The sequence below is a fragment of the Silurus meridionalis genome, chromosome 11 (genome assembly GCF_014805685.1).
Source record: "Silurus meridionalis isolate SWU-2019-XX chromosome 11, ASM1480568v1, whole genome shotgun sequence".
In the NCBI taxonomy this organism is placed as follows: domain Eukaryota; kingdom Metazoa; phylum Chordata; class Actinopteri; order Siluriformes; family Siluridae; genus Silurus; species Silurus meridionalis.
In genome coordinates this window covers 7,800,001-7,815,902 of record NC_060894.1, presented here as the reverse complement: position 1 = coordinate 7,815,902, position 15,902 = coordinate 7,800,001, and the positions used below count along the sequence as shown (strand labels likewise).

Here is a 15,902-nt window from a genome sequence, read left to right as displayed (position 1 = left end):
GGTGTACTCAATTTTGTGATGTATATAGTTTGAGCTGGATAATTACACTGATAAATGGACGGTCCATCGTCCTTGTTTAGTTTGTTTGCTGGTTATACACAATAAATCAGCCTAAAAAAGCCTTGCTTACAAGTAATGTACATTTTCAGGGATCATAAAGCAGTGGGTCGGCGTCCGTTTGACAAGATGGCGACTCTCCTGGCCTACCTCGGACCTCCTGAACACAAGCCGGTAGCTGATACACACTGGTCCAGCCTGAACCTCACCAGCTCCAAGTTTGAAGAGTTCATGACCAGGTAATGAAGCACAGACCTTAACACAGAAGCTGGACTAATGATCTTATTTAACATCCCACTGTTCACTTACATGTTGATCTTTCGCTTGGATGTGTTTATGTTTTGCTGCACAAAAGCATGATGGGGTTTTAATGTATGATGCAGGCTTTCAGGAGTTTCTCCCTTCAGTTCCTTCGGGCTCAATCCTCAATAAGCTATTCTTAAACCTTCTGGTGAAGTGATTTATTGTGTTGGCAAAAGTGTTTTGGATCATTGACTTGTTGCATGATTAGGTTTTTCTTATTAAGACTGGATACTTTCACTGACAGAATGTTTCTATAAACGTATGTATTTATTCTGCTGCTATTATTGTGAGGTACAATAAAGCTTGTTCTAGAAGCAGCCACGAAAAGCCTAAAATCTTGGCTAGTACCACCACCCTGATCCACAGTTTCACCGCTTTTGCGACCGTTAGTTTCCGATATTTTTGATTTCTCAAGAAATGGGAAGGTTCAGACTTGTAAAGATTTCATGTTGTTTGCTCATTCTTTTGATTTTAAACCCTAGTGTCTTTACTGTACAATGAAAACAAAAAGACTGGCTTTGCTGTTCCAATATTTTTTTAAGGGATTATATAATTATAAATAAAATAATCAGTAGTCCTCCTCTACTAACTTTGTGCACTAAAAAAAATAAACAAAATATGTCTTTAAAGGGACCATTTTGCTAGACTGGATTCACATGAATGGCACAAAAATTATTACACTTAGTAATAATGAATATAAAAGTGGTTAATATCGAATTTTTCTATTCAATAAATTTTCATTTGTATGGCGATTTTAACAATCAACATTGTCCCGAAGCTGCTTTACACAGATTGTGTGGTAAGAAAGAACGATTTTTTTTTTTTTTTGTTACTCATCAGACACCAGGTCCACGAAAAAGAAGAGTTCAAAGCTCTGAAAACCCTCAACATTTTTTACCAGGCTGGAACATCCAAGAACGGCAACCCGGTTTTCTATTACATCACCCGCAGGTAAGAGTTATTTAAAGTCTTAATTGAGCAACAATGGTGCTGTGTGTGTGTGTGTGTTTGTGTGTAGGAATATGTGTGATATATATTCTTAACGAATGTATTATCATATACAGTGGAACCCGATTATGTCGCCGGCCTAGGGGACGCCAAAAAGCGTCGAGATAACCGATGATCGAGATAAACGAAAACCAATATGGCGGCAATATATTAACGTGCTTGAAATTTCTTTATGTACATGATGTGCGTTATTAAATGAGAATGTGCATGCACGTGTTTTTGGAGGTTTTTTACACAACAGCGTTGCCGCGATTTGTTTGATTGGTCATGCGGAGCGAGATAACCTGTAATGCGGATAAGGAGGCGGAAGCCGAAGTAAACACAAACAAAGTTTATTGAGAATACTCAGGAGATAATCCAGCAATACTTGTAGCGAATCAGTTATATCCAGTGGTGCGCTCCGGGAGCGTGGTCCACGAACTTCTGTGAAAGCAGAGACAGTTTGTGTAGAGAATTCACGGATCCGCGCTATGGAAAGCGCAGCGCTGGGCCGCAACGGATAAACGTGGTGCAGACAGCGTGAACATGGAAAACAGCAGGATCGGGGTAATCCGGGGTGCCGTTGAGAGAATGCGGAGTCCGAGAAGAAGGGTACGTAGAGGGATACGTATACGCGATTACACAGACCGCCATGAACCAACACATACGATCATGCACAAACAATAACGGACCGCGAGTGTGTGGAGGTGAGGGGCTTAAATAGGAGATGGGATGAGTGAGTGAATGAGAGTCAGGTGTGTGTGATCAGCATGACTACGAGGAGCACACGGGAGAAGAAGCAGGGTGCTTCGGGGAATGCCGCCGCCGAAGGGGGCATGGCAGGGGGATTCCTGACATAACCGACGTTAAGTGGCAAATTTGCCCCCCTTGTGCTCGAGATATTAGGATTTGGCGGCATAAAAGAATCGACATAACCGATAAAAAATGCTAAGACAAACCGAGAATTTGGCGGTTCCACTTCAAAAACGTCGACTTAATAGGGTTGGCGAGTTAACCGAGGTCGAGATAAGTGGGTTCCACTGTATATATATATATATATATATATATATATATATATATATATATATATATATATATATATATATATATATATAATGTGTGTATGTATGTATTTATGTATGCAAGTTCTCCCACTTAAAAAGATGAGAGAGGCCTGTAATTTTCATCATAGGTACACTTCAACTATGAGAGAAAAAATTAGAAAAAAAATCCCGAAAATCACATTGTCTGATTTTTTAAGAAAAAAAAAAAAGAATTTGTAAAAATGTTTGTGATAATACAAAAGCTATGTCTACACTAATCTGGATATAGATGGTCCCAGAGTTACGATAGTTCGACTTTCCGATCTTACGATAACGATACGACAAAATTGTACAAATATTTAAAATTTCACGCAAAAGGCACAGGCAGCAGCGTACGATGTACGATACGTCGGATGTGCAGCTAAGATGAGCGTATCTCTCACTCTGTGAGATGCCCCACTCTTGCTAGCGGTCAACGGAGTAAAGTTGTCTGAGTGTGTATTTTTTTCCTGTTTCAAACAGCTATTTTAGTGATAAAAGCGTGTCTTTTAAGCGCCCAAGTATGTCTCCTGTTTGTATAAAAAAAAAAAAAAAAAGAAGAGGAAAGCCATTAGTATAGAGCAGAAAATGAAAATTATTAATCAGCATAAAGCAGTAAAGACTGTCACAGTCATAGTACCATTTTTGACTTACGATGGGGTCGTCGTGATGTATCTCCATCATACCTGTACATTTAAAAAAGGTTTTTTTGTGGTCTAAAAATGCTTCGTGTCCACTCTTTTTTTTATTTTTTTTTATTTTCTCAGTCATTTCCCAAAAGTTGCTCATTCACACAGAAACGTCGAAAAACTGTTACGTCTCTGTACTGCGCCGGAGCTAAACGCAAGGCTTTATTTCCTCCTGCCGTTTATTTACTTTCCGGCTCTTTGGAACGTTGCAGCAATGCGTCATCGAAAACAGCGTTTTCAATTGTATTCACTATAGGGAAGTATATACTTTTTTTTAAACGCATATTCAAACAAGAGGAAAACATCAGAGATTTTAGTTAAAGTTGGAATTTTAACTCGTTATTTAAAATATTTAACATTTATGGCGTTTAGCAGACGCCCTTATCCAGAGCCACATACAAAAGTGCTCTAGATTACAAACTTAAGATATCAGGTTAAATGTGGTCTTAAAAATCTTTAGGAATGTCTGCATATTTAAGTCTGGAAAAGTATGGAATTTTTTAAACAAAACAAAACGATTTCTTTTTTTTTTTATGTAATTAAAATAAAAATTGTATTTGAATTGTTTTTTTTTTTTTTTTTTTTGTAAATATGCTGTTCAAAATTCAAGCTCTCCATGTGTGAGATCTTAAATAAAACTAAACTGAAGATTTTGGACTAAACAGGTTATACTGATGCAAAGGAATGTCCGGACAGTGAGTTTCGGAGTTAAAATGCTATTTATTTCATGCTCAGATTGCATATCAGTTACAGAAAATAGTTAAAAATAAAATGAAACAAACAAAAAAAAATGGAAAGGATCCAGAGAAGGATTATTTTTCATCTGTAAATTTAACATGCCATTTTTCATTTCTACAAATGGACTTAATACATTGTCCTGAATCACCTGGTGCTGCATTACACTACTCTTCAGTTATACATGAACCTTAAACATAAAGGAAATTATACATACAAGATACATTTTTCTGGAATTTCTATCTTCATAATTGCATGTAAACATTTAGATCAAGACCGACATTTTACAAGGTTCTTTTGAATGTGCTGCATTTTTGTTGGTCGTTTGGTTGACTAGCGATGTGCTGTAGAACGTTCTACTGGATCCCATCCTTTTGGTGACGAGATGAATAATTTTTTTAAACTTATGTTTACATTTACTTGCACTTTCAAAATGAAGAGATTGTTTACCTACAAAAGCATAGAAAAGCACATTCCTGCAGCGGAAGAAAGAAGAGATAAGCGGGTAACATTATATGTTGTTTTAAAAAAAAAAAAAAAGAAGATCCATCCACCAACTTGCTTATTCGATACTTAGTTGGTGACCTGATGGACTTGGAGAATTTCATTATTTTGTGAGCTGGAGTAAAAGATAGACGGATTGTATCCAAGCCACTACTTCATCAGCAGTGGAATGAAGAGGACAAAGGACATGGAGAGAAAGAGCAGAAGGTTTCCACCTGAAGAGGTGAAGATAGAGTGAGGCGCCATGCTCGTGGTGGTTGCACGTGCATAGGATCCACCAGCAGCTGTTCCGGACCCATACTGGTATGAGTTTGATTGGGAATTGCTGGTGGAGCTGGATGGAGATGATGTAGTTGAAAGGCACAGTCCCACCATGCTGCACATTATGGCCAAGAAGACCACGCTGAGCCTCATCTTGCTGTTCGTTCGAGCCTGTAGAATAAAATAAAACGCCACTGAATCGTATCAGTATTGGGTAACACTTTGCGCTTTTATTTTTTTTTTTAGTTCAATTCTTTTTTTTTCTCGTGCTAACAGTGTGCACTGTATGAGAAAAACAATGAGATAAACCAAAAAAGGAAGGAAAGATTGGGAAAAAAAGAAAAAAGATTAAATTTTTTTATTTCATTTAAGCTTATTATATAATTCAATTTAAAAGTTAACCTCCAAGTCTGCAACTAAAACATTTACTGATACAATCACTTTTTTCCAGGCAGGAAGCTCTACTTTTATCCATTTGACTTTTTTTTTTCTCGCTGAAATCGATAAAAGGATGTTTTTCTTCCTTTTTTTTCCTGTTTTTTTAATTTTATTTTTTTGGTTTAGTGTATAGTTGTATCCACATTCTCTGGAAGGAACTGTAGCTAGGGGAATACATGGAGTATAGAACGTGGCCCAATACTGAGAGAACTGCAGTGATACTCAAAAAGCAGTGGATGAAATACACGTATTTCTGTGCGCCAATAAAACTAAAAGCTTAAATATTATTATAAGTACAAAAATACTTGCTTTTGATTGGACCTTTAATTTTGTGGGATTATACTCGTGCTCTCGCGAAAGGTTAACACGATTTTGTTAGGTTCCTGAAATGCAGTGGAGTTAAAAAAGTTAGATATTTCACATACATTTTTAGCAAAGTAAAAGTTTCCACAAAAAAAATACAACTGAATTTAAAATATCCTTTTTTTTTTTTTTTTTTTTTATAATGAGAATGCAAAGAACTAGTATTCAGATCTTTTTGGCTTTAAAACACCACAAACTTCCACAAACTTTACCTGTATTAGTGTAATTGTACCCGAGACCTTATTGCATATATGTTTAAAATTAAGTGATTGTATCTAAATACTATACCTCAATAGTTCACGACTTTTCATTTGGAACTGGGCTAAGGGTAACTCGCGAAAAATCCGATAGTTCACGAGAAAAGCCACGAGTGGCTCGAAATTTCAGAGTAACAGAGTTTTGTACTTGTTTTTTATTTTATTTATTTATTTATTTGGTAAAATAAATGAATCAATTAAATTGTATTGTTTGACTATTATATTTTTCCTTAGAACCAGCTAATTTTTTTATCTACACAGATACCAAAGTCAGGTCAGGTGCCGTTCACAGAACTACTTGCATTTCCGCAGTTTCTTCCCCCATTTGTTAAATTAAAACCCGTAAATGACAAGCGCAACAAATCTAATTCTAACCACAATAATCACTAGTTACACATAATTCAGAATTTAGCAAATCTGTAAGTAAAACGTTAAAAATGCAACATTTCATCGGTTTCTTTTCAGTATTGCGAGGTTGTATAATTTGAGTTGCTCACCTTTTACAAGAAATACAAAAGATGTGCTGGTTGCAGTTGTGTGCGCTCTGCCTTCCAGCACTTTATAGCCAGAGTGACGTCACTTTACTCGGACGTCAGACACTTTGCTTTGAACGTTGGCACTTTCATTTGAGTAGAGTTTTGTTTTTGTTTTGTTTTGTTTTTTGGAGATGGGGAGGGGTGCATGAAGCTCATTGGAGTCATTTTTTTTTGTTGTTAAATTGATCGAAAAAAAAAAAAAATAGCTATATACATTAAAACAGTTTTTATATTAATATCTGCATAAAAAGTGTCCCACATTGTGTTTTTGTTTGTGAGTACTTAAAAAATCCTTAATGTAGTCATTCAGCCATTCATTGTTAAAATTTTGTGTTTTTTGTACCATTTTATTTGATTGAATTTAACTAGAAAGTTATGTTTAGACTCAAATCAAAACAAGAATTAGCTCTGTTCCAAAAAGCAAGGAAAGAAATCATGTGCTATGTGGATGAGAAGTGGGCAGGATGTTTCCTTCTCCTCTAGCTGGAGCTCTTCTGCCCCCTTCTGGTGTTTTAGCTACTTTAACTTTCTTCAAGACAAAGTCATATTTGTACACCTTTAACTTTTCAAGTTTGGTAAATGTATATTAAGAATATAAACTTTGGTATATGTGTTAACACTCTTTTGGAAATAAGGAGATTTTCACTTGGATAATTGTACAGAAAGCTTTTAATCGTGAGCAACTTTACAAACAATTGCATCAGTTTACATCATGGCAGTAGTCTTTTATAAGTGCTGTTTACCCGTTAATGTTTTTTAACAATGCGCTATAGAAAGTTCTTTAGATTTTTTTTTTACAGCCCGTAAGCAGACAAGAAATATTGGTTGGTTTTGTTTTCGAGAGAACAGTAGGTTCCTGGTGCCGGCATGTTTTACAGTTACGGCGTGCGAAAAGTGTTAATATCATATAAATACAAGCAGCATGTCAAAGAAAAAACTTAATTTTCCCCTTACAGAAAAATAGGTGATCTCTATCTATATTTATAGCCTATACAATATTAGTGTATGAATCATTTAGAAAGAAGCGGAAAAATCCATCAACCCGGTCTACTAGATTCTTATGAGTGGATCCGAGGGTCACGGAGCGTTGATTAATTGCTGAGTCGGCATGAAAGAGAGCAGGTTTCTGCGTCCGCTAATTCATCAGCAAAGCCATGATGAAGAAGACTGACAGAGTAAAAAGGTGCAGGACGTTTCCACTTATGGTAGGGAAGAAGGTGGATCGAGCACCGTTGGTGGTTGCGCTGTATCCTGATGCCAAGCCCCATCCCGAGCCTGTTTGAGAGCCCCCCTGCATGTTGGAAGAGCCGCCGCTAACAGTGGTGACTCCTGGCTTGATGGTGGAGATGGTGGTGGCAGCAGAAGACTGGGTGGTGGTGTTGGTGTTGTTTGCGGCCATTTCAACTCCTCCAAAAATGCTGCACATTATCGGCAAAAGCAATAAAAACGTGGCGGTGCTGAGACCCATCGCGTTGTTCCTTCAGACCTGGAGAATGAAACACACACTTAGCATTTATAACGAATTGTGGAGAAATTCTGATTCTGTTTATGGCCCTGACTGTAACCTCATTTTCCACCTTTGTGAATGGACAGAGGGGTGTTTTTAACATTCATAATGGGACATGAAAGGAATTGACACGATGAGTGTATTCAGCCATTTCCCCTCTTAGTTAACTTGGTTATTTGTAGTAAAAATAATTTTGATACGTTTATTTATTTTCCCGCTAAATATTGTTAGGTGGATGTAGTTATTTTTATACAGAAGTACATACTGGGAAATTATTGTATCAAATTGCTTCAAAACTAGCATTGGTTTTTCTTAAAAAGTTGTATATAGTTGGACTTGTTAGCTATTTTCAAGAAGAATGAAACACTTGTGATGAGGAGGAGGCCACTTTCTCACAGGGGTTATTAATGATTAAATTGATTGGTTATTAAACAATATAGCGGTATAGCTTGAAAGCTTTTTAGAACATTTGCACAAAAAATTCTTCACAAAACTTCATTTTATCAAGCAACTTTTGATCTACAGTTCAGGGTGTAAAAACAACCTCTGTGTAAAATGTGGGTGAATTGGTGGTGCTTTGGATTGGATCAGTTGCTCTCACAAAGACTTATAATGGCAATTAACCTAAAACCCGTTTTTGTCTTGGTTATTGAGATCCTTGGAAAAAAAAATTTCTAAAGACACTGCCAATTTAACACAGAAAACTAAAAAATATTCCAGATATGGTCTTTTAAAAATGACATTTTTTTATTTTAACTTGACAAAAAAAAAAAAAACAACCTAAACCTAACAAGAAGGTTTTTAAAAGTTCTCTTTTGTGATGTGTCCTGGATCGTGTACAAGTATCTCCAGCCTCTTTAGACACCACAGCGCTGCTACTTTTCATCAAGAGACGGCTAGAAATGGTCGTTTTGGGTCACCGATAATTCAGCAATTTTTGTTCTGTTTTAGTAAAGTTTAAGCACTAATATAAAACACATTTTCTGGAATAACGTACTTGTAATGGTTCTCTAAATTAGTTTCAAAAGCATTTTACTTAACATTTAGAAATGAACGTTTGCATACTTTTTGGCTACGTTATTTAAAGGGCATTTAAAGAAAAAACAAAGGTTAATTATAAAGCTTTTTTTTAAAAACAAACTACCGAATTCGACATTTAAAGAAGACATAGAAAAAGGCACATGTATTGGTATTTTGGTCAATGAGCTGTAATTCAATTCAAATGAAATTAAACGTTACTGTTTGCATTGTTTTATTTGTATTCTGAATTCTGCACTCACAGATCGCACTCAAGTTCTCAAATTCAAATGATCGTATGTAACTAAAGTGTGTGTCCTATTACTATATACAGATTAGTTTCTATCTTATTTATTGCTCTTAAAATCTCTATCGACGAACAGTTTTCTTTTTAATGAAACGAAATGGAAGTGCGTCTTTTTAACATCCGGATCTATCTTTTGTTGAAACCTATTGACAGTAAGGTAATACTTTAGGATCTGGAAGTTCTAAGGCTGTAAAGTATGACAGTAGGATATACAATAGATCACCCACCTGTGATGCAGCAGTTGAAGAAATAAAGGCAAATGAAAGCCGACAGTGCGTCTCCTGCTGTGTGTTGCCCGTGTTGTTGCGTGGCATTTTTATTCTCTTTCTGACATCACGACACATGACGTGACACATTTGCACTTAAGTAGCTGAGCCGGAGCAGAGTTTCATTTGATTAAAGCTTTGTTTTTGTTTTGCATTTCAGCAATTTGGCGGCGGGGTGTCAGCGAAAAATAAACTATATATTTCTAACCTTCTTTAGATTTATCTTTAATTATATGACACGCAATCGTGCTTTACGTTTTGGCCACTGAAAAATCAATGAACTTTACATGGAAATATCGATATTGCATGCTTTTACCATCTCTGAAACACCTGTATGCTGGGAGGACTGCAAATGGTAAAGTTTAAAGGAATTTAATGCCAGGAAATTGGTAGTTAGTAGCAATTGCTAGCATGGGATCTGAAATAAAAGCAATGAAATAATAGAATGGGCTGATGTGCATGCTATTATAAAGACAGACTATTTGTGTAGCAAATATATATGATTGATTTAATTTTGAATGCTTTCCAACTTAATATATTGGGTTTTTTTCTACATTTCACAGCAAAGACACAGATGCTATTCATTTAGGCGAGTGTTCGTTGTTTCTCTTGAAAGCTCCTGCTACCACTGAGGTGTGAAGTACATGCAGGGGCTTTGCATAATCCGAATGAAGATCCTAGAAAAATTGTCCTTAGGTGGTGCGCAGATTTTCTTGGTAACATTGATGTAACATTTGAACTCTGGCCACTCGGCAGGGTATGTTATTTAAGTTACTTATTTCTTATCCAGAAAGCTGGTTTATCCCTGTCTTTTATGGTAATGTGAAGATTTGCTCATCAGAAGTACTAAGCTTGCTTCCTCCCCTGCTGGTGTTTCTGTGGAAATTGGAACTGCTAGATATGAAGACTAAAGATTTTACTTTTAAATCCAGGGCCTGGTTTTTGTTTTTTGACGTAAATCTGCGGTGTCCTTTTCGGGTCACACGCCCATTAGGAAGAAAAGTGGTTTGTTTTGTGAATAAGCAGACAGATTTAAAAATAAACTGCATTTAATCGTCATAAACTATACATTCAGAGCAGCTGTGCCAGCGAAGTGCATCAAGTCCATTCTCGGATAACCAAACTTCTAGTTAGAAACTGTGTTTTTGTTTTATTTGTGTAAATATGTTGAAGCGTAAATATGGAGAAGATTCAATGCAAGGTAGATAATCAACACTGGGAATAGTTTGAAATGCATATACAGTGTCCAACACTGAAAAGCAAAAACCTTTACTTATTTGCTTTTGTAAGAGTTCAGGATAAAAACCATTGCACCCCCCCCCCTACAAGGACAATTGTACATTGTTATACCCCTGTACTTTTCCTTAATTACAACCTCAATGCCTTGATTGAACACTGATTACATGTCAGTGACATGACTGCAGCAGATTGATGAAGGAGGAAATGAAATTGCGTTTACTTTCGATATGAGTTAAGGTTTAATTCAGAAATCACACTGCTTCTGTCACAAACGTTAACCTATCCTCACATTTCGCAATTTTACAATCGGTTTTCTGTTTGGCGCAGAATTTGCTCGACGTGTTAATGAAGGTCAGTTTTTCCCTACATGGGTTAAACCTTACACTAATCCTATGTGCAAAATTGAGAATTTCCTGTTTTTTTTACTGGGTTTTAGTGCATGATTGCTTTTGTGCTTACCCGCAATTAACTTTTTATATTTCAAATAAATAATGTACAAATGTTTAATTTGTAGGACTTAGGAGCAGTTACAGGGCATATTATTAAAAATGCACTGTTGAACAGGTATGTTTTTTGTCTCAAATTATGTGGTAAGTAGTTGTCAGAAAGAGCATGTTTAGCGAGACAGTGAATTTAAACCAAGGTCTGATTTCTGGGCCTGCATTTCTGCCAATCTTCTGATTGGTTCTCCTGACACTCCTGGTGCGAAGAGTGGTTGTCCTCCGTGTGCTTGAAGTGGAGACTCCTTCGGTAGTGAGGAGCTCCTCATTAACGGGCGCATTTGTCAAGATATGTGGGCTTGTCGCAGAAAGACTTTCTGTAGCGGAGGTCAAAAGAAAACCGTGACTGACTGACTCCTTGTTGTCATCTGGGTGACTGAAGAGTTTTGGAGCATTCCTGGTGTACTGAGTGTCAGGGAGCATTTCTTCAGACCTGTGGTGGTTGGTTCCTCCAGATAGGAGACGATTGAAATCCCATCCCACTTCACCACGTGGTGCAAGTGTGTAGGAGGCAAAGTACCATCCTGATGTCACCCTTCCAAGATGAGCATCTCCACAGATTGACCATGTGTGACACGGGCAACCCAGCACACGGGCCGATGCATGCCTGGTCCAGTCTAGCAGATACTCAATGTTTGAGTGGTCATCACAGGCCCAAGGGTTGTCTCCTAGCGTGATGAGTCTTAATCCATGAAGTTGCTCGAAGGCACCTTCACACACTGTGGAAAAGCGATTGGCATGCAGGTAGAATTGTGACAACCTGGGCAGCCGGTCTAGAGACCCAGGCAGGATCTGTACCAATGTGTTGTGTGACAGATCCACCATCTCCAAGTTACGGGGCAAGTTAGTGGGCACCGTCCAGAACTTGTTGCAGCTAAGGTTGAGCGCCTGCAGGCTGGGGAGCGTATTGTTGATGAACACAACACGCTCCAGCCTGTTTGCAGACAAATCCAGAAGACGCAGGTTCCAGTGGTAGGCTGTGTCGTTCTTTTCCAGAAGCCGGATGCGGTTGCCCGTGGCGTAAATCTCCCACAGTGAGCGGGGCAACAAGGCAGGCATGCGGGAAAGACGGTTGTGAGAGACGTCCAGGGTTCGGAGGTGGGTGAACGGGGCCAAGACATTGTCAAGGTCAGCCACACGATTGTGGGACAAATTAAGAGAGTGGATGTTGACCTGGAAGCCACTGGGTAGGGTCCTCAGTCCTTTCCAGGAGCAGTCCACCTCTCTATTGCTTTCCTTGCAGGAACATGCCGAGGGACATGCTGCATTGATGCACCCGGTCAAAAGCAGCAGCAGCAGTAGCAGCACTGGGCTGGACAGCGGAACGGCGTTGCGCATATTCAGTGCACACCTGTAGGAGACAGTGAATTGTTGGTATACATTGTAGATTGGGCAACTTCTGCATAATTTCACAATCTGCCTCTTCGAGACATTTTCAGCAGCCATCCTGATGGACGGATTTCTTTTGAGTTGTGAATGGTTACAAATACTACAGAGCTGGCAAAATCTAGTGGAGTAAACTACCTAAACTGTGACTTTGCATACCTGCTGTAGATTATCTGGGGCACTAGTAACCAAGTTTGTGGTTTTGGGCGCAAAGTTTAGTGCAATTATTTGCCATATTATATAGGGTTTTTTCTCTTCACTAGATGCTGGATTCTTCAAATGCCCAGCAATGTTGGTTCTTGATCAAATCTTGACTGCCACCCACCCCAGTCAAATGCATACTTACTTATGTTTTAGTGATTTTGTAATTAAACTCGCTCCTTCCCGAAAGCTTACTTGTTCTTTAGTGAGCGTTTATGAAAGTGCAGCCAGGGTAAGCACTAGTGGTTGTACTAGATGCATTCTGGGACATGCTCCAGTAGATACGCTAGTGACCGACTTGCAGCAAACTGGGAAAATTTGCCTCTATTAACCATACAAAGACAAATTGAGCTCACAGTGATTGATGCTGGATGTGTGGGTTGCACTGCAGCATCACTTATTCTCTTAGTACTGCATATGCTTTCATTTCGGGGTTGCCAATATAATGAGTGAATATATACAATATAACTGGTCAAAGGAACTGCTTCAAAGCAAATGTTGTTTATTGCTGGAGAACTGATCCCTGCTGTAGTAAGCTGTCTAAAAGCATGATCAGGAAAAATTTTTAGGAAAAGATATTGGTTTTGCATGTTAGATTGCAGACCCACAAAGTTATTGATGATGCATCGCTCCAAGAGGTCTTATCTGGGTTACACACTACTGCATTGTGTATCACTCACCTTCTCTTCATCTCTAGCCTGTCATTTCTTTGCCCCTCCGGATGCTTTCCTTTCCCCTGTTTGTCCTCCTTTTACGAGTCTATCAGCTGCAGCTGTTATTTTGTTCCTGTCTTGTCTTATATAAGATTATTCCAGTGGTGCAGTGAGAGTATGTGCGAGCAAATGCACCGATCCAATGCAGCAACTACAGAGTCCAAACTCGTGCTGTCAGTGGGGCGGAAAATGTGTGTGTGTGTTTGGAAGAGTGGTACAGGAGTAGAAGGTGGGCGTTGCAGAATGAAAGAGAAGTGCAGAGTTGCCCCTGCTCGCATGCTGGTAGAGAGTAGGTGGAATTGCTGACTTCATAGTTTCTACTTTAAGATCCTCCCACAACACCCCTCATTTATTTGTTTCAATCTCTATTCCCTGAACATGATTGAGGTTCATTTGTTTACTGTGCATGCAGCTAACATCTAACCTTTCACAAAAAGCCTTAGTTAACATGAAGTTATTATCTGATTATAGTCGACAAATCAAAATACACTTGAGTTACTGCAGACATTATACTTTATTAGAATGAGCCAAGTTGTATTTGCCTGTCATTGGCCTTCCAGACAGTCCTACTCACAGAGCTGCCATAATAGAAAATTATTCAGTATCTTTTAACCGAGTAGAATCAAGGTTTCAGCAAAGATTCTCAGTTCCATTTATTAACCCGCAGCTTCGTTGTAGTCGCATTGTACATACAGGTACAGAAAATAAGTGCATCAATTTGAATTGGAAATCCCTTTCAAGTAGCAAAACTCACGTTTGTTTAAATAGAACAGAACAAACATAATGTTTATGCACTGTTATACCGTACAGGTTATTTGTAGTCTCCTCACATTTATGTGCATGCAGGCAGGTAAAGGAAAGGAAATGTGAGGGTGAATGTGTGTAGTAAAGAAAGGAACAACCCGGGACGGAAGTTTTGAATGGCTTTTTATTGGTGCTTTGTCTCCTGATGGCTGTTCTTCCAGAAAAGCCGAATTCTTTAAGAGCTTTTTGGTGCAGCCCAGCAGTGCCACATCCTCTGCTTACTAAACCAGTCCTTTCTGGGCTTGTATGAGTGTGAGTGTGTGTAGCTCTTGCTTGGAATCAAAGAGCCATATCTTTATTACAATACAACAGCCAAATAAGTACCTTTAACTCGTTGAGGTGTAATAATGCAGATGAATAGAAATATTATCATTCTGTGTTCATGGCCACAGTGACCTGCTGACAGACCATTTATAGGAATTACGGACATTATTTTAAGCTTATGAAGGTTATTCAAGTTATTTACAAGGTTTTATATTGGTAAATGTATGGAAAGTAAGAAAATGTTTAAAAAGCATGCAGATTTCTCGTTATTAAAATAATGAGATGTGGTTCTACCATCTGTTGTTTTTAGACATTGTTATTATAGGATGTAAAAAAAATAAATAAAAATCAGCAAGCAGAGTGAAAAACTTGATGCAGGCAAAGGTTGGGCAATTTACAAATCCCATGTGGACCAAAAGTCCAACACTGGTACCAGGTTCTGGGGGCAGGCTTTGGTTTTGTTGGGAACTGGGACACACTTGCTGGGACCAGGTTGCTGGAACTCTTCTGGAAGGCGTGGGCATTTTGAGGAATGTCACCGTTCTGTCACTTCATAGAGTATGCAGGTAGTGAAGGGAGGACTCTTCTTGCCCTCTATCGTGGCCAAGTCAGGGAGGTATTTTGTGCTGTTGCCCGCTAGCATGGGAAGGTCATGGGCAAAGGACACCCATGAATAGGTCTTGGGAGACCGCCTAGTCGACCTCAGGCATGGGCAGGTCTTGGAAGGGTGCCTTGTCGAGAGACAGTCTCATTGACCTTTTGGGGGCATTGATTGGCCTTGGGTCGTCGCTTTGTCAGCCTCTGGCTGGAGCATGACTGGAAGGCCCCTCTCATGGCCACTGAATGGAACATGACTGGCTTGCTTCTAGGCTTTTAACATGAGCTTGAATGTAGGGGGCTCCTAATGGGCCCTTGATTGACAGGACTGAAAAAAGTGGCCCTGTCTGAGGAGTGCCCTCGTGGAATTCTGGCATGAGCAAGGCTTGGGGGACTGCTCTGTCAACCCCGGCAAGAACATGGCTTTGAAAGCCCTCTCATTGGCTTTGTGCAGGGGCATGAAGTAGGCTACTGTCATGTCAGCTACTTCAATGAGATCAGCTGCTGGGGTCACCAGGTTGACCTCAGGCTAGAGCTGCTTGTGAGATCTGGCCTTCTTTTCCTTCAAGAAGGAGGGGAACAGGGTAGCAGACTCATTAGTAAAAACCTGCACTAGCATGCTAACAAACCCAGCTACAATGCTGAGCCGTTAATCGAGAACAAAACTGCTCGGTAATCGCAGTTAAACTCTACAACTTACTTTGCGAAGACTAGACTAAAACAAAGGGGTATATATAGAGACATTATTTGTCACAGTAATAATAATAATAATAATTCATTACATTTATATAGCGCTTTTCTGCAGCACTCAAAGCGCTTTACATATGAAAGGGGGGATTCTCCTCAACCACCACCAATGTGCAGCATCCACCTGGATGATGCGACGGCA

At 38.9% G+C, this 15,902-nt stretch overlaps 1 protein-coding gene and 1 long non-coding RNA gene across 3 annotated transcripts in view; one reads left to right on the top strand and one right to left on the bottom strand.

The window, feature by feature from the left end:
* Window positions 1-15,902, top strand: part of nf1b (neurofibromin 1b) — an 81,654-nt gene that overhangs the window by 38,463 nt on the left and 27,289 nt on the right. For both annotated transcript variants that reach the window (XM_046860614.1, XM_046860615.1), the window contains exons 34-35: window positions 150-296; window positions 1,201-1,311. In XM_046860614.1, coding sequence (XP_046716570.1) covers window positions 150-296; window positions 1,201-1,311 — 258 coding nt within the window. The remainder of the gene's footprint in view (window positions 1-149; window positions 297-1,200; window positions 1,312-15,902) is intronic.
* LOC124393151 lies at window positions 4,385-11,117 on the bottom strand. Its single transcript, XR_006927289.1, has 3 exons — window positions 9,271-11,117; window positions 6,174-7,698; window positions 4,385-4,789 (listed from the first exon to the last, which is right to left on the bottom strand). It is a non-coding gene; the product is annotated as an uncharacterized LOC124393151 (long non-coding RNA).